This window comes from Genypterus blacodes, unplaced genomic scaffold (assembly GCF_046128005.1).
Source record: "Genypterus blacodes isolate CSIRO-AG114 ecotype Tasmania unplaced genomic scaffold, CSIRO-AGI_Gbla_v1 ptg000022l_1, whole genome shotgun sequence".
Classification (NCBI taxonomy): Eukaryota; Metazoa; Chordata; class Actinopteri; order Ophidiiformes; family Ophidiidae; genus Genypterus; species Genypterus blacodes.
In genome coordinates, this window is record NW_027466835.1 from 5,626,087 (window position 1) to 5,651,023 (window position 24,937).

Here is a 24,937-nt window from a genome sequence, read left to right on the forward strand (position 1 = left end):
AAACTGCACTTGAAGTACCACAAAAACTGAGATACAAGCACAAAACACCTAAAAGTAGCTTTCTTTGGTGACAAATTTGAGATTCCTTTATGATACATTAGTTTCAGTTTCATTTTTGCCTGTGAAATCACTGTCAGATTTGTAACGCTGCCTGTCAGAATGAACTCCATTGAACAAGACATATGTGGACAGTGTGAGAGACGAAGTTTTTTTGTCTTGCTGAAGTAGGTAACCAGACCTCAGAGGGAAAGACAGACAGAATCCACAGCCACAGGAAAAGCTGTGTGGATCCTCTGATGGACACGCCTGCCTTGACTGCCACCTTCTGGCTGTTGATTTCACATTCGAATACAATCAATATTTTCTCAAATTTTGATGAAAATGTTGTATTTTACCGCACCGATCGTCTCAAGGTATGTTATGAATTTAAATCTCTTAGCCTTGATGAAATATCCGTTTGCTTGACCCAGAAATCGCTGCAGCGTCCATGAGGAATAGTGTGTTTACCGCTGCCTCCCTGTGTATCGCTGAAGTTGTGGATTTATATCACACCATCTACTGCACACAGAAGAGAATTAAAGAAAGCCCAAAGTTAGGCGACCGATCCTTCCCACATAAATCACACACTGTTATGAGTGGAAACAGCCTGGGCAGAGTTGAGCAACTATGGTGAACATTGAGCAAAATAAATCATTTATCACTTCTAACTGCAGCCACTGAACCGTGCAGTGGTGAAATAGAGGAGGTAGACCCTGGAGTGCTTTGTCAAGACCGCAACAAAAAACCAAACTACAATCTATTCGCACCGGACGGAGACTTAAAGGCGCTGGGCTATGAGTCGCACCATGAATTGCAATTCAAATTACAGCTGTGAGTCACGCGTTGGGATGTGGGTGATTAAAGTGCTGCAGTACACGGCCAAGCTGTCACTGCCATTTCAAAAAAAAAAAGAAAGTCTGTTCATATTTGATGGCCCTGTTAAAAGGATACAGTGACATTTTCAGTTTTCGGTCCATTATTTAACTTCACCAGCAGCTTGCCGTTATGGAGGAAGAGGGGGGTCCATTTTTATCCCAGTTAACCCTCGGGAACCACTGTCAGTGATCCTAAATGAGACCAATTTGCTGTGGTGAGTGACAAGGCAATGGGACTGGTTTTAATTAAGGGTGCTGACAGTGTCAAAAGCCATTCAAGCCAAGTCAAAAGTGTGTGTTGGAGTGTGTTGGTGATTCACAAACTTGCATCTCTCTCTCTCTCTATCTCTCTTTCTCTCACGTTGTTGCTTTTCCCACCTCCGGCTCCTCTTGCACACCTGGCAGTTTGAGCAGAGGGAATCTCTCTTTGAATTGCCTCTCCTGGGAATTCTTCCCTTTTTTTCCTATGTGTTAGGCTTTTCTTTGCCTTCTTGGAGAGAGTCGAGCTACAGGGAACCATTGCTGTCCTGTGAAAACACTATATTTGATACTCGGCTACACAAACAAACTTGACAGGCCTTGATCTACACACCTGGTTGGACATACCTGCAACGTGAAAGTAGTAGTCCGTGGTTGTTGGCAGCTCAGGCCTGACACAAGTGGCCAAACATAAAAGTGTTCTGGAAGGGGGTACTTAAAGAAACATTACCCACAAATATCACCCTGCTTTGCTGGTGAGCAGAAGTGTATATTTTCAAAAACGCTATCAAGACAGACCCAGGAAAATAAAAACATGGAAAATTCCAACCTTTCCCTGGTTGGTACAGTATGAGTATGAGCATGTCAGAGCACATCCATACGTATGTCTACACATGCTGCTACAAGTTATAGATCCAGAGTGGAGTGTGAAGTCTATTAAAGTAGTTCACTGCACTTCATTTTGCCTGAGAGCAGACAGCAGTTACCCTCAGTGTGTTCCCACTGCATGTCAGCAAAGCTCTCAACCAGATGAGACACCTCGCTGCTGTGGGTGTATTTTCTGCTCTGGGATATCAATTCGCATGTACAAATTTCCTCTTCAGATGCAGTCGTTCACCAGCTCCTTGTGACAATTTTGTGGAGTTTTTTTTTTTTTTTTTTATGCCAGAACTGCTCAAATCTCGCAGCTGTCAGCATCCGTGTTCCCTTTGGCGGGACGTGAAACCGGTCCTTCTCCTCATTATGCGTGACCTCCTCCTTGTTTGTCTGTATCTGCCCTTGCATCCTGCCCTCCACTTTCTGTCACACACAGTATAATCATATTCACACAGTGGAAATCACATTATATATTAACTGCCACTGTGGAGGAGTTCAGGCCAGTGGCTGGACAAGACTAATGAATACCCAACCATCAAAATGACAGCGATAATGGCATGAAAGGAGGGTCCCAAAATATCCCAGGCTCCCCTCCACCTGTCCTCCAGCTCCTCTGGGTAGCAGCTAATACACGTGTGTACTGTATGTCACCGTATTACCTCCATCCCATGCTGGTATTAAAAAAATTATTGAGTCCTGAAAGCCAGAGGCCAGGTTTATAGTGACGAGTCAAAGACCCCTGGGTGCCCAGTTACGTTCACGTACATTACCCTTAGCTATAGAGGCAGCTAGGTTTAATGCCACTCCTGAGACGGAAAAGTTTTGTGTGCTCTGTGACCTTGGCGAAAATGAAAACAAAGTGCATTTTCTGTTTTATAGTCCCTTATACGATGATTTAACGGTTGCATTCTTTCCTAAAATGTCTTCAGCCTCTGCAGATTTCTTTTGGTTGGATGATTACAAAAGATTTGATGTATGTTTTAGGAAGGTATTTTTGCTATTGCAGAGTGTGTGCAGAGCCTGGGAGAGGAGGCAGAGAGGACTGTTTATGTTGAAAGAATTTGTATTGATTTATCATGTAGAACTTGCTCTGCAGTTTGTTCTTTTGTGACAGATTTTGTTGAACTGCTGCGAGATATACTTGTCTTCTAATGTCTTGGCAACGTCTTGGCACGAGTTCTGCCTGACACTATAAAAATCAATCAATCGTGTACAATATACGCGTTAGCAAGATGTAATACCTGCCGAAATTGTGGGGGTGGTAATGTGACTTTTGTCATGTCAGCAGTGCTCTGAGGTGAAACTGATCAAGCACGGCTGAATTTGTTTAATGGCCTCAAGTGCTGCTGCCGCTGTGTCTTTCGTCCTCTTGTGACATGCAGATCTCCATCTTTGCTTCCATTCATATTTACACTGTTGCAGGGAATGAGATGTAGTGTTTAACGTGTTCTGGAGTAAACTTGGATCACTTTATCACATTTCCCCCTCACGAATGGAGCAATGAATCCTAATATATCCTCCTGATATAAAGCATGCAAGCAACTTTGTCAGCATCTTCACTAGTAAGTCACATTTATGATTACAACATTTTTCATTGTGTAAGGGAGTTTTTATGACACAAACTGGCTGCAGAAATAATTTGTCTGAACTGATTTCAGTGTGAATTCATATGATATAACAATTCATTGTGAGCATCTGTCATGCTGTAATGGCCCTTTTCTTCATTCTCGCCTAGCTTTATGAGGAACGTCTAATATCCTTTGGCACCATCCTGGCTAATTTCAAAGGTAGTGAATTCAGTCTTAAATAGTGGGTATCGTTTCAGACAAGTTAGACCTTAACTGCCACAAAAGTGCAGATCAATTGAGCCAAAATGTCTTCAGTGTGTGCAGGGCAGATTAGCAGCAGAGTTGAGTCTGATGGGGTCAATGTGACAACTAAAGGGAAGCTTGCATCACCCAGGCGATCCGAAGCTTAGTGAATATTCATTAAATCCTCCACAATAAGAGAGAATTTAATCTGCCAATTTAATTATGAGGCCGGCACAGAGGAAGGCTTTGGTCTAGATTCCGTTTCCCTGAGAGATTTGCCCTCTATCCATCCCTTCTTAGATGAGAGAGAGAGAGAGAGAGAGAGAGAGAGAGAGAGAGAGAGAGAGAGAGAGAGAGAGAGAGAGAGAGAGAGAGAGAGAGAGAGAGAGACAGACAGAGATCGCAGCCATTTTGACCAGCCAAAGAGGGAGACCTGGCCTCGCTGCTGCCACACATACCAGAGGAGGAATAATGAGTGAGGGATGAGATGGGAAAGGACGCAACTATACAACAGAGTGGCCATTACATCTCTATATGGCCCATTATACTGAGAAAACAAGCAATATCCCACACCACAAATTAGGACACTAGAGGAACAGGGAGTTATTGAGGCTAGGAAATGATATTCCTGAGTGGGATGCAGTGTCAGTAATAGCTTTCAAATAGAGTTTATACAATACCGGTTCCAAGTTCTTTTCAGCTATATGGTGGAGTGAATGACCCCACAATTATAGGTGAGGAAGGGCTGGACGAGTTGTCTCTGCTTTAGAATAATTCATAAAAATCACACGCAAGTATGATCAGTATAAGTCAAGTGCAGATAAATTCAATTTCTACAATTGGCATATACCTACAATATGTGTTTTCTTAATTCTTCCAGATTAGCTCGTAGCAAACCTATCCCTTGGACTAAAAAAATCAGACCGTGATCGCGTGCAGCCAGAATGAGTTTCCCTTGTTGGCCGTTGGGACTTTGGGGCCAAACTACAACTAAACAACGTGAAATAATACGATTGAGTCGACACAGCCAGTGGTCCATGCCCTCCTCAGGCCTTTCCTGGCTTGTGATCTTAAATACCCCCATAGCTCTAGGGACGCTCTGGAGGTGCTCAGTCCTACAGCCTGAGAGATTAGACCACTGAAGCTACACCTTTACCCGGTCAGTGGGTTAGGGAAGGGATGGTAGGTGTAGAAAAAGCAGTAGAAAACAACACACTCCTCCAACATTTGTAGCATTGTACTGCAGGCATCAAAGGATGTGAGCATCTGCAGGCGCACACTCTGGTATTTGTAATTCTGCTCCACGTCAACGTCCACCACAGCCCAATGGGGACCGGCCAAAGGGAATGCTTCTACTTTCAAAAGTTCACAGCTATCTCCTTTGGTGAGTCTGTGGCAACACTCTGAGTTGCACTCGTCCAAAGTGACCAGGTATATTTGCAGGCAGATATGATGAGTGAATACAATCAGAAGAAAGAACTCAAGCAGTGACCACATACAGCAGCACCAAAGATGGACATCAAATACACGCCAAAAATCTCACAGATGGCAGACAGCAACACTAACAAGCAGAACCTTCAGTGTCAAACAACTGCTGGCAAACTCTGCTTCTGCGGGTTTGAACTCAACGTGGAGTTTGCACAATTTGGAGTTTGTCATATTCAACCTCCAGTGCGCGCTCAGTCATCCTTTCCCTGTGAGACAGCTCTGTGATTACACTGGACAGGCAATAGTCTGCCTTTGCTGAGCTGTTTATTATGAAAGGCGAGAAGGAGAGGTTTGAAGCAGAGGTGATTCACTTCGGTTGTCTGTCTCGGTGGATTTGTGTGGATGTTGGGCTCTTACGTGCTCATTCTGATCTCTGCGAGCTGCAAGACCCCACTCGGTGATATTTCTCAAGGGTCCAGTAGAGCTATAAGGACGAGGCATTACGCATATGCTGTTATTACACCTACAACAATACCTGGATAGTTTAAGGCTGTGAAATCACCTGGCTTATTGTCAGAGATTTCCATATATTATCTTTACTTATCTGTGTTTTACCCACATATGGAACTAATAAGAAGACAACGTGTAACTTCTACAACAGCTACAACAGCTAATGTGGATATTATTCATTCAATTTACTTTATTTCAAAATGTCAACTGTATGACTACTGCAGGTCCTCTTCAGGGAAAAAAATGAAACAGAAATTTGAAGGGTAAACTCACTTTCAATTTCTGAATAGATATCAGGAAAAGAGACAAATGAGCTGGTTCCCTCTAGCTTACTGTACTAGCGCAGTAATGGTCTGTCAGTGAACGCATCACGGCATGGTCTAACCTAGGCCCTCGTCTGTCAAAACTTGGTCCCCCTAAAAGAGGAGGGCAAGGCTTCGGTGAGCTATAAGCCTTTCAGAAGCTGAGTACAAACAAGTCAAGTGGAATACAGCGAATACAGATCGTGTCAACATGTGAGCATAGACAGATAACTGTGTGCCTGTAAATGTAGTCCTTTAATACACAACAATGCACCTGCTGGCTTTTAGATGTAAACTACTGCTGTGAGACACCAAACTACAACCAGAGAAAAGCTGCCTTGGAACAGGTAAGAATGAACTTGTGAGCGTTCCTCAGAAAGCTTACATGAAAATTGTTTTTGACCTCATGAATTGCGTCAAAACAAATCATCGCATCTGTCTGGCTGTTTGTGGGAGACGATCGGGGCATCCAGGGATGAGAAATGCGTTTCATCTCGGTTTAAGCCGTTACCGCACCTAAGCAGGGCAGCAGAAGAGATAATGAGAAAAAGGAGTTCAGATCCCACGACACAACCGCTTCAAACACTGGGAAAATGAGCATGCAAAGGTGCCATCTGAAGGAATTCTACTGTGGTGGAAGATTTAGAGCGTCTATCTAGTCTACTGCTGTGACATCAAATGTAAAGATTTTATCCGGTGTTGCCCGCACACACATATTAATAGAGCAACAGCAAGCTATGTAGGCCTACTGGAGGGAAATTAATGGCTTTGCTGGGACAAGCTCAGGTCCCACAGGTTTCCCACCACAGTGGAAAAAGACGAGAGATTATTTATAATAAAAAGAAAACTAAATCACATCTACAGTTGTTAGAATTCCATGCTGCTTTCGAGTCCAGATTAGGGAAGTTAACTGGCCGGATGACCCGCTGTGCCCATGTGTTGCCGTCCCCGGGGATTAAAAAGGTGAATCTCTACCCACTGTTATTTTTCCCCAAATTTCTCAGCAGGTGCAGGCTTGTGCCCAGCAGATCATCTAAAGACGATCATGTCAGGCAGTGGAGAGATGAACCGACCCTGCGGGGGATGGAGGGATCCAACAGCCCGAATAATTTCCGGGCTTGGGCCAAGCTCATTTCTCTTTTCTCTCTGGTTTTCTCTGTTTTGTGTGGGATGCATCCCTTCAGGGAGTCCAAGGCCACTGCTGCATTAAGGTAAAGTTTAAGAGGAAAACAATAACAGAGTGTAACAATATTAAGGGTATATGATTGGATTTGCATTATGAGGCAGATGAGGAAATGAGGCAGAACGATCATGTTTACTCTGTAGGCTATGCAGGGCCGACGCTTTTCGATTTGAATCAAATGCAATGGAACCTTTTTTCGTACCCTTTGGACAGGAACAAACAAATATATCGAGCCCTACAAACAACCAACTTATGGAATTTCCGTGAGTAAAACTGATGTATCTAAAGTCATCTAATCTTGTATTTTTTTTGAATATGCAAAACACAACAACAACTTTCAAAAGGATTATTCAATATCTGACAAGAGGAGTGGCACCAACAGCTTCTCAGTACAGATGGCGGAGGTTTTTCTGTGCATATTTATGGGATTAGTAAAGCAGAGCTAAATCTGATTTTGAATAAAATAAAAATTGGTCGTGTTCCTTTGTGCGGTAGGAATTGTGGAAAGCTGCAGCCTTTGTTAAAATGTTGAGTAATAAGGACTTTGACTCATAACGTTCAGATTCAGACTTTAGGACAAAAACAATCACGTTTTGCAGGAGAAAAGCTTCATCATCTCCTGTGATCAGATGTAAGGGACGTTTGGTTTATATGGTGATAAATAGGAAGGAAAAAGGGAGGTCCATAAACAAATTCAGGTTCAGGTTCAGGTTCAGGTTCAGGTTCAGGTTCAGTGGTGAAGAACACACCCTCGTCCTTTCGGGATTGGAAATGGAATATGAAGTGAAATCTAAACCTTGACTGCCTGATTTCACTCACACTCACACAAATCCCATAGTCCATGGTTCTTTGATTTATGGGCATCCACATACTTTCACCCATGGCAGCCTACCCCGCCAACCAGATTCCCAACAAAGAAACATCATTAGGCGCTCACACACGCACGCATGCACACATACACACATAGTGTATCTGAGTTTGCAGGGGAAAATGCAGTACACAGACTCACTCACAGCTGGAACCCGACAGATCAATGAGTCCCACAGTCTCATTCTGCAGAAAAAAAAGCTATTGATTACTCACAACAACAAAAAAGTTGTAACAGGTGGCACCACGTTAAAATAAATCCCCATCTGTACTCAGAGAATCAGCTTCTTGTTTGTTTAAATCCCTGAAAGCTCAGAGTCTTTCAAAACCATCTCTTCTAAGTTGGACAACATCTCAGACTTTGCGGTGTGAGTGAGTGTGTGTGTGTGTGTGTGTGTGTGTGTGTGTGTGCTGTTACAGCTTCTGCATTATAAACAAGTGAACATTCGCATGCTGACCTGTAAGACAGCAAAAACATGGCAGCTCCCTCCACTTAGCAGGTTTGTCACATTTCATCTGCTGAAGTCGGTATTACCTGCCAATCACATAAACCAGCCATGGCAGAATTGCGAGTGTTTATACGATGAAATATGAAATTTTCAATGAGTATGTTAAGAAACTAATTAAAATAGAACTGGGTGAAAAACAGGCGTCTCCAGCAAGATATTAGCCCTGAGAAACATTTTCAAGTATATTCAGGCAGATAAAACAGTCGGGGCTGAATGAAAATGGGCAGCTTAGATATAAGATATATATATATATATACATTATATATATAAATATATATATACAGTATATGTGTGTGTGCGTGTGTGCGTGTGTGCGTGTGTCAAAGTGCCTTATTTTGAAATTCTGTTCTATCTTCAGTGGCACAGGGAGCACGGACTCCATGTTAACTGCCAGAAAAACAATCTCTCAGCATTTCTTCCAACTTGGACATAAATGTGTCCACAGGAGTGAAACAACGCCTTGTTCAATTGTTCAGTCATCCCTCAAAGAAACAAAGTTCTTCAAATGGCAATAGGAAGAGCACACGTCCATCAAATATTAACACGCGTTCCTCTATAATAATGAATAAGCACTTGAAAGGCGAGTGTCTCAAAGACAGCCAACCTGTCTGTTATGCTGGTGAGAATAGAAGAATCTATATATCCAAGTCGTTTCTGTTGATTTCAAATATTTAATTCCTGTTTCAACAAAGAATGTCCAATTATGCTAATTCCTGGCTCTACTGTTTTCCCTACATCAATCATTCAGCGTTAATGATTTTGGATTGTAGTAACAATTCCTTCCCTTTCTTTCTCACGAGTAACATTATGTAAAACACATTCTGAGTGACTGAGAGTTGATTCACTTGTGCTTCTAGCTACTAAAAAACATAGAAGTGAACACTAAACACGCCCTCAAATGATAAAAGCACAAACACGACGGCAGCTTTAAACTCGAGTCACAGTCCGCATTTACAGCAAGTCGCAAATAACTTTATGAATGGTAGCGAGCAGATGGGGGAAGGCAAAGCGGAGAGATGTTTGCAACTCGTGGGCGTACTTCATCTCTTAAATGTGTCCTCTGTGTAGGCAGTGCATTCACAGCTGGATCCTCGGGACAGAGATCCATCCACAATGTGAGTTTAACTAAAGATGGATGTGGACACTTTCTGATCACTTATCCTTCTGCAAGCATTTACACCTTGCATTAACCTGTGACCCTGTTATCTGGATAATGAGTGTCGATTATGATAGAACACGCAAATGTGTAAATGAGGCCAAAAAGCCATCAGCTGAAATATTTTGGACAGCAAACAAAATTACATCTAACAGATAAAACATCTGAGGTAATTCTGTGTGTGTTGTACTCCAGACTTATCACTCAACCTTCCTGTGAATTTCTTTGACGGCATCCAAGCCTGGGAGCAATTCTTTGAAGTTAATTGGCTTGCTCAAGGGCATTTAGAAGAGATTGGATACCGCTGATGTAATACCAGCTACCCTCGCAGGTGGCAAGCACCAGTTTGACAGCGGGGGTTGGGTTACTGGTTGACCTGTCTGCGCCTCCCGGCCATTCCGGTTTACAGCAGTAAACTCACAGAAGGCGTGAAGACCTGCGGCAAATCAACAGATTTATAATTAAACAGCTTGCAGCACAGGGAAAGGAGCTCACCTGCAGTAAAGCCTGAAAGCGTGTCGGATTAAGGAAGCCTAAACTCATTTGACACATACCATGATCACAATTTACTGAAATCATCCCTACTCTTTAATAAGTCTTCTTCTGCTCAGCTGTGGCCGTGCATTAAAATCACATTTATCCCTGATAGGCACTGCACAAAAGAAAGCAAACCCTCAGAATAAAAACAGCATGTGTAGCGCTATAGTTCTGCTGCAATAAAAGTTTCTGAGCTTATAGTAAATCTAAACCAAGGACACTGGCAGGGATTTATGGAAAGGCTGAGATTATATCGCCATACAGTACAACGATAATAAGCCTCAACCAATTCATCACCACAGTCAGGAACCCTTAGCTCAGCTAAAGTCTGCATTCATTTCTCCTGAATAGAGACAGTCTCACATCCTGTTTTGCCTTTTTTTTTTTTTTTCTGATTCTTCCGCGTGATAAATGAAAAGTTCCCCGGCTCAGAAACAATTGCTTTTCTTGTGGATTTGTGTGTCTTTTCATAAGCGTTTGACTGGCTTAATTCATTTGTACGGTGAATTGTTATTTCTCAGCCTTTCCCATTTGTCAGCAGACACAAACAGCAAATGTCGCCGTTTGTGTGATCTGAATGCTATGAGCACTAATGTTTCCCCCTCTATAAGTCTGATTCATTTGTACAGCAAAAGAGAACAGAAGCTATGGAGTTATGCGATAAATATGTCAAAATCATAAATATATAATATATATAATATAATATATAAATCAAATCAGAAATGTAAGAATTTCTTGTTTTATGAATGCAAGATACACATAGCTGTGTGTGCTCAGGCATTGAGCCTTTAAGTACATCCTTATATATTAATAGAGCAGATTATTGACCCATTCGATCAGAAAGTTGCACTCATTCAAAGCTTGATTTTTGGTCACTACATACAAATTTAGAAGACACTAAACAACATTCGCAACCCACTACACTCATATTTCTGTCCACCTGATGAAGTACAATACACTCTCTGCTCTTCAGGCCCTAAAGTACATGCTGCTATGTGTGTGTTCGCCGACAACAACGTCAATAACAATGGTGGAAGTTTTTGAAGAGAAAATCTGTGATCTTGTCCACAAAACATTTACTTGTGCAACGGCGACGCGGCCGCTTTTTCCCTTGTGATCTCAACATCGACATTAAAGTCACACCCTCGAGTGTCGCCATGTTTATTTATGTTGTGCAGATTCTCAAGTTTTCAAGGAAGATCCATCCGACTCTGATCTGCTCCCATGTGTAAATACTTTTTAATCCTTCGGGTACAAAAGTACGCAGGGAAGTACGTGAACACTGATGCTTGTGCAGATTATTACAAAGTAACCAATATGCGGCTGAAACCACAACTCTCAAACTGTAGAGTTGATGGATAATCATCCGTAAATTTGTCAACACAAGAAGCGCTTTCACATCACATTTGATTCAGTGTTACTAAACAAAATGTAATTAATGCAGTTTAAATCATCTTCATCTCTGTATTCACAAATGGTTCAAGTTATCAAAGTGTGTAGGCTCTTAATGCTTTTGTTATCATCCTTGCCATCTTCCAAACACTAAACCATTGTGATGCCTTTTGGAACACTGGCTTCATTTTAAAGCAGTGTGTCGGATCAGATTTGCAAACACTCAAAACAACTCATACTCAAAGGGTCCCATTGTGGACTCGCTGGTCCGTGATGAATCCACTGTAGATTCCAAGGTTTGGGGGCACGTTTAAGATTTTGGATCTGTGTTGGAGGAACGGGGCAGACACCAGGCCGAGGTCTTAATTATCTCGCGACTCCTTAAATCAACCTTTCACGTATGTCTCTGGTAAAGAAGATAAGACAAATCCATCTTTGTCTGTCTCTCTTCCCCAAGGGGCCGTGTTTATCTGCTCACAGCATCTCCACGGAGAAGCCGCCACTGCAGTGTGTGATAATCCCTTACTCCTCTGCTCAGCGGTAAAGGAAATGCTGTCACTCTTTCTCTCATTTAAACCTGGAGAAGTTCATTTTGCTACTTATTAGCAGGTGAATTTGTCCTTTCAAAAAAAAAAAAAATGTTCACACTCCATTTCCTAAAGAGCCTATTACTGCAGTACGACATCTCATCTTGATTGATCAAAACACCAGAATTCAACATCACAGTCGTCTTATTTCAGAGTGGTGGGAATGTTCTACCAACATAGGATAACAAGGACGCAGTGTGTAGCGAGTCTTTGATGAAGCGAGAGTTTCTCCCCCTTATTACAGGTGGGGAAACGGAATCTGGAAGCCTGCGTCTGCTCAAACGACCACGGAAGCATGAATGCAGCAGGACCGCACGCTGGCCTGCAGGGAAATCAAAGCTGCGTGGGAGGATATGGAAGCTGAAGGCAAGAAGACTGTAAGTGCTGAGATTTGACATACAGATCTGTAGTGTCGGACCATCAGGGGTAATTGGGGCTCCTACACAGTGTGCAGGAAGACAGATGGTTACATCAGCCTGCAGTGGTTGAAGAAACACAAAAAATCCTTCACTGAAGTAAAAGTGTTAATACTACAAGGATATTATGCTATTTCATGGGAAATTCACATTTTGTCCTCAAAGGTTATCATACAAGTATTATTTCTCTCCAAAGAGCTGAACCGTGACATCAGGGTGTCCAGACATGGGGGAGCTTTGGCTGGAGCCTGAAAGCGTGATTTGAAATATCCTTTTTTCATTTCACTGTGGCAATAATGTTTGAAAGAAAGAAAAATATCTGTGATGGCGGAAAACATTTTTTTCTGTGGTGGAAGGAATCTAAAAAATCCAGGAAAGTTTACAGTTGTTCTCTTCTTGATTCTTGTGTAATGATTATTTTGTTATCGGGTCAATGTTAAATTCAAATAAAGCAATACTGTGAATTCGTACTCCGGAGCAGAAATGTCCAAACTCAGTCCTGTACACGGGCCTCAATCCAACAGCTTTCCAGTCCTGTCACGCAAACAATTGCTTTCACCCATCCAGGTACCTGAGAACAACTTGGAATGTCATGATTGAAAGCAATTAATCGCATTGCTGGATAGAAACCTGCTTGTCAGAGGGCCTACGCAGGGCTTAGGGGCTCCGGGTTCTCACGCCAATCAAACCCTTTTCCAATGGAATTCCCCCGATCGGCTCCTCATCTCAGGCTGATCATTGAAATCAGCTCGCTTATGGGCCCCGGAAGGGTTAAACACGGACACGAGACAGACTTGCTGCCTTTACAAATCTTTGGATCGCCTTCTTTTCACCTCTGCACAGGTGCACCAGGTGGTTACACGGTCTCCCTTGTCATTTCCTCCAACAGTAGACATAATTCCACACGGCCCTGCACTGCGGCGGAGGTATTTGACAGTCAGCAGTATCCCCCGCAGAATTAAAGATAAGCCACAACTGTGTCAGTCACACCTCAGACACTAAACTGGGGGTTCTGGATCAGCTGTGACAAATTCCACCTCGAACAACGCACCTAATGAGAGTAATGAGCTGGCTGACCTAAATCCCTGGTTTGTGGTACATGAATTCCCATTATGATGAGATATAAGATACGCATACACTGATAAATACGTGGCATATGAGCTCTCAAAGGAATGCTGGTTGATAATACGTACACCCTTTAGAGCAGCAGCTTAAACTCTGCAATTCTCAACTAGCCTTTAGTCGAAAATGCAAAATAGTAAACTAACTACATAGTCGTTTGTCCGTCCCTTTGTGTTAGAACACATTTACTCTCCGGCCATTTTGCCGTGTGAGACTTACAAGGCAGCCTTCCGATGCAGCTTGCCCCTCATGAATGTGAGAGTAGCTGATTGGGGTTTTCTTTTTCTTTTTTTTGGCCGGGGGGACGATTCTGACTTTATATTCACATGCGGGGCCAGATGAGAGCCGGTGCTTTCCGAGCCTCCCGAGGTTTGCCTCTCAGACAGTCTGTTAATGCAGGGCGGCCATGCTGGGGGGAAGCGAGAGAATAACCCAGGAAGGAGAAGTACACGGAATACTAATGTCCCACGGTCGCACCGCCTCTCCGCTCCACAACAAAAGCTGCATTGGCACATCTGAAAAGTCATTTTCACAGTATTGCAAAGTTATCAAAGCTCTGGTGTGGAACTTTGATCTCATTTTTGTGGCTTTTCTCTCGCCGTCTTGCGGGGAGTCGAGGGGGGGACAGTGAGGCTCTGACTGAGTCCCCTCTGGCTTTAGAGTGATTTACAGGGGATGGATGAAGGTGTGCGAGCAGCCCGGATGAAGATCTTGATTTGAGGTGACAGCTGATGGACAGTAATGCACGAATCCTGGTCAAATCACCGGGGACAGATCGTCTGACCACAATTACCGACCTGTCCATGTGACTGTGACCTCCAATCTGAGAGGCTGAGCGCTCGGGTCTCTTTTTCACAGAAGTCCCGTCAGATTACCTCACACTTTGATTCCTGCCGGAGGAGAACGGGGCGGCTCTCTGAATCAGCAGCCAGGCAGAAAATGTGAAGAGAGGTGAGCAGGCTGCATAATTGACTTTGGAATGAAGCGAAGCGTTCAGGTGGAGGAGGTGTATCTGATTGTAGTGTCCCCCTCGGTTCAGATCTGTCTCCCATCATTCCACACCAAATAAACTAAGACAAACATGAATAATGCAAGTGCCTGTTTATGTGATGATTTCATATTATAATAGCAACTCCTCTCTTCTCCTCTCCTTCTTCAGCCAAGAAGCAGGATCCAGGGGCGGCAGCGAGGCTTCTTCCTATTCTTATCCTGATTTAAGACAGAATCCTTTGAGGGCCTAACCCAGATCCTCTAATAGCTGCAATGGCAGGAACAAGATTGCAGCAGAAGTCACATAAACGTTTACTTTTCCAGGGAAAGATGGGGACAAAAGCCTGTTTATGGTCTCTGTGGCGCCTCTGACTACTGATGTTGGATTTGGGAAAAATGTCTTCCCCGGTAAAATACCAATATTTACCACAAGAGGAGTCGCTGCCTTAGTTGTCAATCATGTCTCACATTCTCAGGTGGGAGCAGGGAGTCCTTCCTGATTTCCTGTTTCCCAGTATGGCTTGTGGTTGGTGGGTAAAGGATTTGTTATCATTTCCACTCATCCCTACCCCTTCCAGGCCTCTCCAGATGCAGGTTGTCTCTGGGCCACAAAAGGGCCTTAATGGACTCAAGTCCCAAGAGCAAAGAATCTTCATCTCACTCCTTCACACACCAGAAAATAAACTCCAACTCCCAGCTGAAAACCACTAATCTCAGGAAATTCACATTTCACAGTTTGCTTCATATATTTAAGTCACCAGTCTTATCTAAAAGGCAGAGGGGGGTCCTCTCAATACTGCTGGTTCACTCTGAATCTTTGGTTGGTTTAACTTCTGGCTGAGCTCATAGAATGAACTCACTAAGTATGCAATGCAAGTCCACACGGGGAAATAAGTCTCATTGGTGGGAAATGTCAGGAAAAACAGGCTTGGGTCTTCTCTGTAAGCGAAAGGTCAGGCCTCTGAAATCAAAGTTCATCCTGCCTGAAACACTTCATGTGGGTGGTGGGAGTCATGTCATGGGCCAAACAACTCAAAAATGCCTCCTCCTCTTCCTCCCTTCCCCACCTAATGTCCAAAAACCATGGAGGAGACCAGCAAAGGAAGTCTGATGGAGGATCCTTGCATGTATCCTTTTAGGGAAATGACATCACTGTGTCCTTTAAATCAAAACCTACCAAAACTTTATGTGCAAAAGCCAAACTTGAGCAGTCGGGTTGCCTTTTCATGCACGCCCAGCAGTCCCCAAGTTTCCTTACGATGGACATTCGTTAGTGTCGAACACAGGTTTTCGATCTGTTAACTATATCCGAGATAGTCGGTGAGGAATTTAAATCTACACTGCAGTCTGTAATTGTATGGTTTCGTGTGGCAGATGTGATTGGCTACTATTGTGGGAGGAAGAGCAGAAATCTGTGACTGGGCCAGTTCATGGGTTGTTGATGTTGAATATGAAGGTGGAGGACATGGTGGAGACATTAATGAGACAGACCCTTTATGTCTACAGTGTCTACAGCATGTCTGTACTGTAGTCTGTTTTCTATACACTTATAATTGGTGTACAGTGACTGACATAAGACCGAGGTTTCGTTTATTCTTCCTCCCTTTGTTGGACCCTAGTAGTTTGAGCAGTGCTGCCAATTATGTGCAACCGACCCTTCAACCAGCTGAAATCCTTGATGGTTTCCTCACTGTTCATGAGAGGTGGAGCAGATTCCTACAGCTACTGCGCCCTCAAGTGGTAACACAAAGCCATCCTTCATGAATTCCTGCCAGGTCGGTCGATCTCCCTCAGCCTGTGGCCCCTGTGATAAGCTTTGATGGCTCACTATAGCCCCCATGTGGACTAATGTGAAAGCAAACACGAGCAATCTCATTTATTTCCTGTCATCTTCGCCTGCTCCGCCTGCTCCTGGAGCTCAGAGATGCTGATCAGTAGAATGCGAAATGAACTGATGATACTCTGATTCACCAGGATGGAGCAAACGTCGGGTGAGAAGATGAGCTTCAGACAGAGGAAGATCTGCGAAGGCTCTCACACACACACCATCAATCCAGGACTAGTGGTTTGGATTTGGGATATTGGGCCACAGAAAGGTCACACATACGCGCGCACACACACACACACACACACACACACACACACACACACACACACACACACACACACACACACACACACACACACACACACACACACACACACACACACACACACACACACACACACACACACACACACACACACACACACACACACACACACACACACACACACACACACACACACACACACACACACACACACACACACACACACACACACACCCATCTGACCTGATTAGAAGAAACCCTGAATACCCTAGAAACTGTAGCATTAACAGAAACGTAAGACTTTGTGGTGCTGCTTTGTTGTATTGATTGGCAAAAAACACACTATGTGCACTGCAGGGAAATAAAATGTACAAGCTTTTTAAAGAAAAGCACAAAGCAAAATAAAAATCTAACACTCTGTTTGTGTTCCAATTCATTAAAATAAAATAACTGCTCGCTGTTCTCCGACCGTTTGATCAAACATTAATGACTCAGGCTTCAGCTGGATTTCAGTCTCTTAGTCTCTACGTTGTGCGTCAGTGCCTCCTGCTGGTCTCGCTTGGCACCTCGGCTCACGTCGGCCGTCGCTGCGGTCCACAGCCCGTGCATGCCGCTTTCCTTCATGTGTTTCAGCTCCCTCTTCTCCCTCCTCTCCTCCATCTCGCCGATCTCGTTGGCAAAGAGGGCTTTGAGTGCAGGAATTAGCCTGGGGAGGGTTTTGAAGTCTCCAAAGCGAATCTGAGGGAAGGTGGAGGAGGAGGAGGAGGAGGAGGAGGAGGAGGAGGAGGACAGGGAGAAAACGGTCAAGAGGCTCCATCTCAACCCACTCAGCAGTGAGGCTCAAGGATACAACTGTATGACTTCACAGGTCTGGAGCTGGAAATCAAATGCACCCGAGTCCGCTCACGTTTTCCTTCACTTCACACGATAAATCCCAAAACGTGCAGAGTGGGAGACAATCAGCGTTTTTTAACCTTTAGACTCCGTGTGCCCATATAGTTTTGAAAATGTCACAGTGTCGGCAGTTTTGGAGACACGGCACAGTTACACACAGTGAGCGTCACTTACTTGCATATGGTCAAATGATATTCCCACTCGGTTGCTGAAGTCTTCGCTGAACAGAGGGATCTTGGCGTAACGCTGGCTGAAGTGGTTGAGCATGATGAACTCAGCTGTCATCTTCATGCCCATGCCGATGGCCTGCGAGGTCGTGCTGTCAGGAAGGAGAACAAGTCATCGCTGTAAGCCTTTGCATAGACCACGTTCACATTAAAGCCTCAGAGAGATGCTACATGATTGCAACGTTTGCTACATTTACACTTCAGATCTTGGTGCCCAATTCCCCAAAGCCCAATTTGGGAGAGCCGTCTTAACAACCCTCAAACACAGAGGAGGGTTTGGTTTTGAAGATGGAAGTAAACAAAACGCAGCCGTGGTGAATGCAAAGATGCAAATGAGACAGAAATTATACAAGCGGTTGCTTTACAAAGTTTCTTCCAAAGATCTGCAAGACGTCCTTAGGAGCCTGTAGCATCGTCAGAACTATTTTGTTATGTGAAAGTCACAAATTCACTTGAACGCCTGGTTTGTTAAACAAAGACTTGAAGCAGGAGACAGCAATGTAAGGGCTTGGGTCTGTGTCACGATGATGATGATGATGATGATGCATGTTCCCTGACCTGTGCCTTTTCTCTACAGCCTCCTCCTCCATTCCGTCCTCTAGCGTGGCCTCGTGGATTAGCAGGGTGGCATCCTTCCCTGCAAAATAAACCAAAAATCACAAACTTGAGATGCAGGAGCGCTGCTGCACAGGCGAGCACTTCCCTCCTCTTCCCGTCCCACAGGAAATCAATCAGGTAGTCCTCGTAATCAAGAATCGGCACACCCCGTTCGTCTACTGAGCTGAGCCGTCTATAATGAACAGGCATGGGAGATACTCGCTGTCTCGCGGAGGCTTTGCTTGGAGAGAATCCAGTCGAGCAATTTAAGAGCAGTCAATGAAGTGAGATCCCCCAGGATACATTAGAAGAGCTCGCCTGCTGTGAGAGTGATCGAAAGCATTAAGACACGTCTGATAAATTATTCAGGGCTGCGATGAAAGAGAGCTTTGGATTTGAAAAAAAAGTGGAGGAAAACCCTCATAAGGCCATTATCTGTTTTAGTCAGCATGTGTGGGCGTCGTGCGTTCTGACTCATACTGACCGATGCGTGCGAATGCGTCACAGGGCATTGTGTCGCCAGAAAAGGCCAACTTCCAGCCAGAGCGGTGAGTGAAGCTGCAGGCGAAGGCGTTGTTGCAGTGACGCACCAGGCACGTCTGGAACTGGGACCCGCACAGAAACACAAGCAGGTGAAACTTTGAACTCTGCCGCACCAAACGTAAAATAAGAACGCCGTGTTGGAGCAGCAGCAGACCTTTTCCAGATCGTTGTTCTTCAGCAAAGCTTGGACAGCCCTGGCTTTGTTCTGTGTCACCTGGCCGCCTTCAGAGAGAATGTCGTTAGGGATGATGCTGAAAAACAAAACAATAGAATGAAAAGGTTCGTCATAGCTACGATGGCAAACTCTCTACAAACTCTGTGTCCACATACTTGATATGGCTGCGGATCTCCTCGCAGTAGTCATGGTACTGGTTCAGCCAGGTCATGATCCTGACGGGAGCCACCAGGCTGATTGGAGCGAAAGGCTTTCCTACAGTTGTCTTAAGAGCCAAACGTGCCAGTCAGTCAAACATCAGCATCATCTGGGCTCACTAGCTTTCTCACCCTCATCTATTCCACAATTTGTTTATAGTTTTCATGTTAGTGTACAATTTGTTTATCTCAAGTCAACTCACCAGAGCTCTTTTTCTTTGGTACAGCAGCTTTAGTAGACCCTGAGACAAAAGCAGGGATGTCAACTTTAACATTTGGAATCAGAACCACGACGACTTAACCGCCACCACCACTACATTCCAATACGTGGATGCCGGCCGCTGCTTACTGTGTGATGGTCGGCGTGCAAGTGGGAGATGAAGACCGTGGAGATCTTGGAAAGGGCTTCATCCACGCCGGCGCCGTAGTGACGGCAGAGCTGACCGAAGGTTCCCTCCCCACAGTCCAGCATTAAAGACTGACTCGGGCTGCGTGGAGGTGCAACACAAGACGGAGTTACAGAAACAAGCTGGGAATATACGCTGATAGAGATCTTCATTGATCTTAATTGATGAATCATCTACACATACCTGATGTTGACTAAAGTGCCGCTGACGTTCCTGGTCTTCATCGGAAGTGAAGATCCTGTCCCCAAGAAAATCACCTCTGGGTATTTATCTGCCTTTTCTGTGCGAGCAAACACACAAACACACCTGTATAATCACAAAAACACGAATAAAAAAAGGCAGAGCGTGGCTTTAATATACCAAAGGAAACTTGCCAGAAAGCACTGCGGCATCAGCAGAGCGCAGCTGCCCGCACTTCTCCACTTCCTCCAGAAACTTTGGCACCTCAGACGCCTCTTTCACAAACTCCTGGGTGTCGCAGGAGGGGACGGCGTCTCTAACGGAATGAGAAACACGGTGAAGGAAGCAGAGACACACACCACTGCACGCAAAAACACTTCTGGGGAAACGAGGGATTCTTTTCCGCTCCTGACCTTTCCCGCCGACACTTGTAAGACGAGGTTAAGAAACAAAGCGGCGTGAGTGCAATGGCCCATTCCGGATTGTTTTCCGGGACAGGCCAGCGCGCTGCGAGCTGCTGAGGAATGTTTGGTGAATTGAGGGCGGACTGAAGGACAAACTAACCTTTGCCACTCCATTACAGGTCTGAGCTGGAACTTGAGCAGACACTGGGCTCTGACGCTGGGGACGTGCAGGGCAGCCTGAGACTCCTGAAGAACCTGGGGGGGAAATATTGTTTAACAGAGCAACAACAACCTTCGTTTCCTCATTTCTTGCTCTATTTTGAAACCTGTAATACACAAACAAAAGCCCACATTGATCCACATGTCCTCTCCCCGCTGTGCACACTTAGGGAAACCAGGATGTTGTGCCATCCCTTTAAGGAGAAGCCCACTGTGTTCTGATTGATTCAGGCCTGAGCTGGCAACATCCCAAGTGTCGTACATTGTGTGTTTGTCTAATCCGTCCTTTGCAAAGGTGTCACAAGTTGATCTAAACGTGTTAAAGTAGAAGGCATCATTAAAATGAAGCTTTTGTGGAACCTTCAGGATCTCTGGATTTGTCTTACTGGAAGCTCAATAACCAGATTTTTTTGTAAACACTGCGTTTAGAAAGGTCCAACAGAAATCATTGCATAGATAACAGGATCTTTACCTTTGATTGGTAAGACTTGAGTTCTGGAAAGATCTCCGGGTGGATCATGTTGAGCTGAGTCTGGATCTTGTGGCTTCGGATGTTGTGGATGGTGCACACGTCTTCGTTGAGGATCAGATGCTGCGTCGACGATGGAAACCTACAGAAACACGATGCGCCACTCTCAAACTGGGGAATATTGTGTTGAGAAGATTGTGGTGAAAAAGTTGCGCGCTTACCTCTCCATCCACTGTTTGTACTGATCCGTTTTCAAGACGGACTCCGGCGTCATGTGGACCACCAGAACAGCAGGGTCCTCTGTCCCGCCTGTCTGATACCTAAAGGGTGACGGACACAGTTTGACCTGGAGCTCTGGAATGAATTACAAAATGCTGTTAGATACAAAGCGTATCAGGCTGCTACCTGCCCAGCTGCTGATCGGTGCTAACGGCGTCGACAAACTCCTCAGACGGACACTCGACCACGATGAAGGCGACCCCCGGGTCGGTGGGAGTGCAGACCTGCTCGGGTCGAATCTACGGGGAAAGCGAGGCAAAGCGTGATCAGATAGCAGCGCGGCCAGGAGCGGGAGTCTCTCAGATAAGCTCCGATCAGAGAGGCGATGTTTCCCACGCACCTCCTTCCCCTCATACGTGATACTTTCACCGTTTTTCAGAGCGGTGACGAGGGGACCAATGGCTGATGTGCCACTGTGGGAGAGGAAAGGAATGCATTTAATGTATTTTAGAACATGGAATGATGTCACAATGCCTTCTATGAGATCGATATTTTATAACATCCATGCAGCTTTGTTGTTAGATGTGACTTTCTATGCTCAGCTCAGAACTTACCAATCAACCCTCATAATGCTCAGGACAGTCCTTCGTACACACTGGATTGAATTAGAAGCCCATATTAGGGTTAATTCGGGTTAAGAGGTTTCTATAGCTACACTGAAACATGCAATCCATCATATCAGAGGACGACTGCACGGACTGGATCGCGCTTCATCTTCATTAAAACACCCAATCACAGCCATGCATGCCGTAACCATAACAACAATCCACTTACAGGGGCAGTCCGAGCTCCTTGGCTTTAGTGACTATGAAATTTCCTTTCTTGGGATGAAGCTGTGGGAAGAAGAGTGTGACGAGTTAAGACTGTGGGGAAAGGTTTCTGCACATGCTCATCAGACGGAGCGCAGCATGCACCTACCTTGCACACATAGGCGACCACCACAGAAGCGTCTCGAGCCCCTTTGAGTTTCCCACCTATGAGAGATATCAGACAATTGATGGTTCAACTGCTTTTATGCAGACACGCCCGGACAAAATCTGGAGTCGATGGGCCTAAACCTCACCTGGACTCCTGGGCCGTTCGGTGTGATTGCCCTCCTTTCCCTCAGGGGTCCCCTGCTCTCTCCCCGGGGAGCCAGGATGTCTGGACGGGCTGCTCGCTCCCGATCGGGGGGAGGCATCTCGGTCGTCGGCCCTCCGCTTGGCTGGAGGGTGAAAAACGGAGAAGAGTGAGGTGGGCGAAGAAGAACAACGAGCGACCGACAGCAATCAATATTTCAACTCACCAAACAGAGGCACTTGATGAACCCTCATTGTTTCGTCCGAGTACGTCTCTTCAGTGTACGGCCGAACCGCTGCGAGTGTACCATACAGCAAATGTCACACAACAGGGGAGATGACGCAGGAAACGCAATTATCACAGCTTAGTTCAACTAATTCAACGTACACAGCTTGATGTCATCCAGCGGCCCGGAAAACACCTTGATGGCATTTAAGTAGTTTTCCTTCAATGAGAATAAAAGTCAGTAAATAACAGTTCATGTAAACAGTTCATGTCCATCGAAGGCCCATTTCGGACGTGCATGCTTCACTCTCTCACCAGCTGTGGCGGCCCAAAGAGAACACACTCTGGAACGCCCGTGTCCTTCAGAGTTAATATCATCCCTGCATAAGACAGCGTAGACATGGAGTAACACAGGTGTGAATGTACAGTGATGCAACACAAACAAAGATGGAAGCCGGTCAACAATGACATCTACCTGATAAGCCCCCGACATTGTCCCAGCTCACACGGGTGAGGAAGATGTTGTCCAAGCGAGCAGCCCTCAGCCTGACAGAAGAAAGCATATTTAGATTAACTCTGACTGATGATGATGATGCAAGTATGGGTCTTACAGAGAAACCAGCTTACTTGTGTTCCTGCATGAGTCTCTGTGTTCCTTCACCACAGTTGAACAAGTACCTGAATAACAAGAAGGGAAGATTTGATATTTATATTTTGAGTTATGAACCCCATTTTGCCATCACAGCTGATATCGATTTGCCAATATTATTGATCAGCTTTAAGCACATCTGACTGGAATCCAGCCAGTAAGAGTCTGATTAATTTGGCAATACAAAACTCAACGTGACATTTACAACAGTTTCTGCCTCATCACGACACTACATCAGTTTAGGTCAGTGGTTCTCAAAGTTTGAGCACGGGCGCCCGAGAACGTCCGTTGCCGGCACACTTGCCGGTGAAAATCACGGACAACACGTTTTTGCTTTTAGATTATTTCCGGCCACCGGGACCACCGTCCGAAACCACCAGTGGCACCACCTGGCCCCTCCTGTAACTTGAGTTACAGGTGAGTTACAGAGGGGGCGATATTAAACCCGGCACCAGTTTTCACGCGCGCGGGCGCCGGGAACGTCACGGACAACACGAACAACGTATGATCTATAAAAGGGGGGCGCGAAAGAAAACGTTTGAGAACCACTGGTTTAGGTTGATTCACGCACTGCAGCCCTGATTTCAAAATAAAAGCCTGAGCTCGTGCCCTGCTCAGTGTGTGTGTGTGCGTGTGTGTACCTGTTGTACTCGGAGAACACATAAAGCGATGCGTTATTATCTCTACTCCCCGCACCGACCACCTGCAGGTGCACTGTGGACGGTCCCGACGGGTCCCCGCGTTTGTTGCGGCTCTCTTTAATCTTCACTCTCCGCAGAGGCTCCTTCGCCTTGTCTTTCTTCCTCGCCGGTTGTCTTGTCTCCGGATAATTGGTCGCCATTGTACGGAAAGACTGGTGGAAAAGAGGATCAAAGCGTGTGGCTGCAGGCGGCCGGGAGGTGAGTTTGCCTTTCACACACAGCAAAGTTAAGGATCTGATCACGGTAATCATAATAAAAACACGACGTGGTTAGAAGTCAACGAACCAACGTCGGTAAATCAGGTGTAAAATCACTAAACGCATGCTGGGATGAACATTCCCGGACGCCTTAGTGGGCCTGTGTTGGTTACCTCAGTGTAGACACACTCAGCTGCCGGGACAGGAACACGCAGAGGTGTTTGCTGGACTCGGTTGACACATGTGACATTGGTTCCGGCATCTAAAGATGACGTCACATTAGGTCACTGCTCATTGGGGGGGATTCGTTGTTTGGCAAGTCAGCGGACCAATCACAGGCGGGGACCGAAGAAGCGCTTCCAAAAAAATAAAAAATACAATTTGATTTAATATTTTACACAAAAAAGCTCAAGAAGTAAGAATGATCTACTTGTTACATTCTCTTGAATCAACTAAACTGCTTGAGCAAATATAAGGGTTCTTTTTTGTGTTGTTTTTAAAATATACAGTGCTATTAATTAGACAGGAGAAAAGTGTGCATCACTTCCTGTCTGCATCTCCTGTTACCCAAACCCATTAAAACTACTTCTGTGGCTTTGCTTCTAGCACAGGGAATCGATTTGAACTTTGCCCTCCCTGGCTCCACTCCAGGTATAACACATCAAACGCCCTTATTGGAAGTCGCTTTGGATAAATGACCGTAATGTAACGTAATGTGACACACAGACTCCAAACAAAAAGCACATGGCAGTTTTCCTTATTTTATGTTTATTCATACATCAGCACATAATTCACAGCACAGTGAGGGAAACCTCACAGCACTGTGGTTTAAACATGATTATG

The 24,937-nt window shown here is 45.0% G+C and overlaps 1 protein-coding gene across 1 annotated transcript; it reads right to left on the reverse strand.

The window, feature by feature from the left end:
- Window positions 1-16,975: 16,975 nt before the first annotated feature.
- elac2 (elaC ribonuclease Z 2) lies at window positions 16,976-24,338 on the reverse strand. Its single transcript, XM_076143148.1, has 24 exons — window positions 23,838-24,338; window positions 23,175-23,225; window positions 23,023-23,093; window positions 22,863-22,927; window positions 22,710-22,767; window positions 22,549-22,617; window positions 22,327-22,467; window positions 22,182-22,237; window positions 22,038-22,096; window positions 21,604-21,676; window positions 21,390-21,502; window positions 21,206-21,304; window positions 20,988-21,126; window positions 20,457-20,551; window positions 20,087-20,208; window positions 19,896-19,992; window positions 19,655-19,793; window positions 19,509-19,547; window positions 19,264-19,373; window positions 19,088-19,184; window positions 18,875-18,995; window positions 18,352-18,430; window positions 17,741-17,885; window positions 16,976-17,410 (listed from the first exon to the last, which is right to left on the reverse strand). Exons 1-24 carry the CDS (start codon window positions 24,146-24,148, stop codon window positions 17,171-17,173), a joined length of 2,589 nt encoding a protein of 862 aa, XP_075999263.1. The 5' UTR covers window positions 24,149-24,338; the 3' UTR covers window positions 16,976-17,170.
- Between the last annotated feature and the right edge of the window lie 599 nt (window positions 24,339-24,937).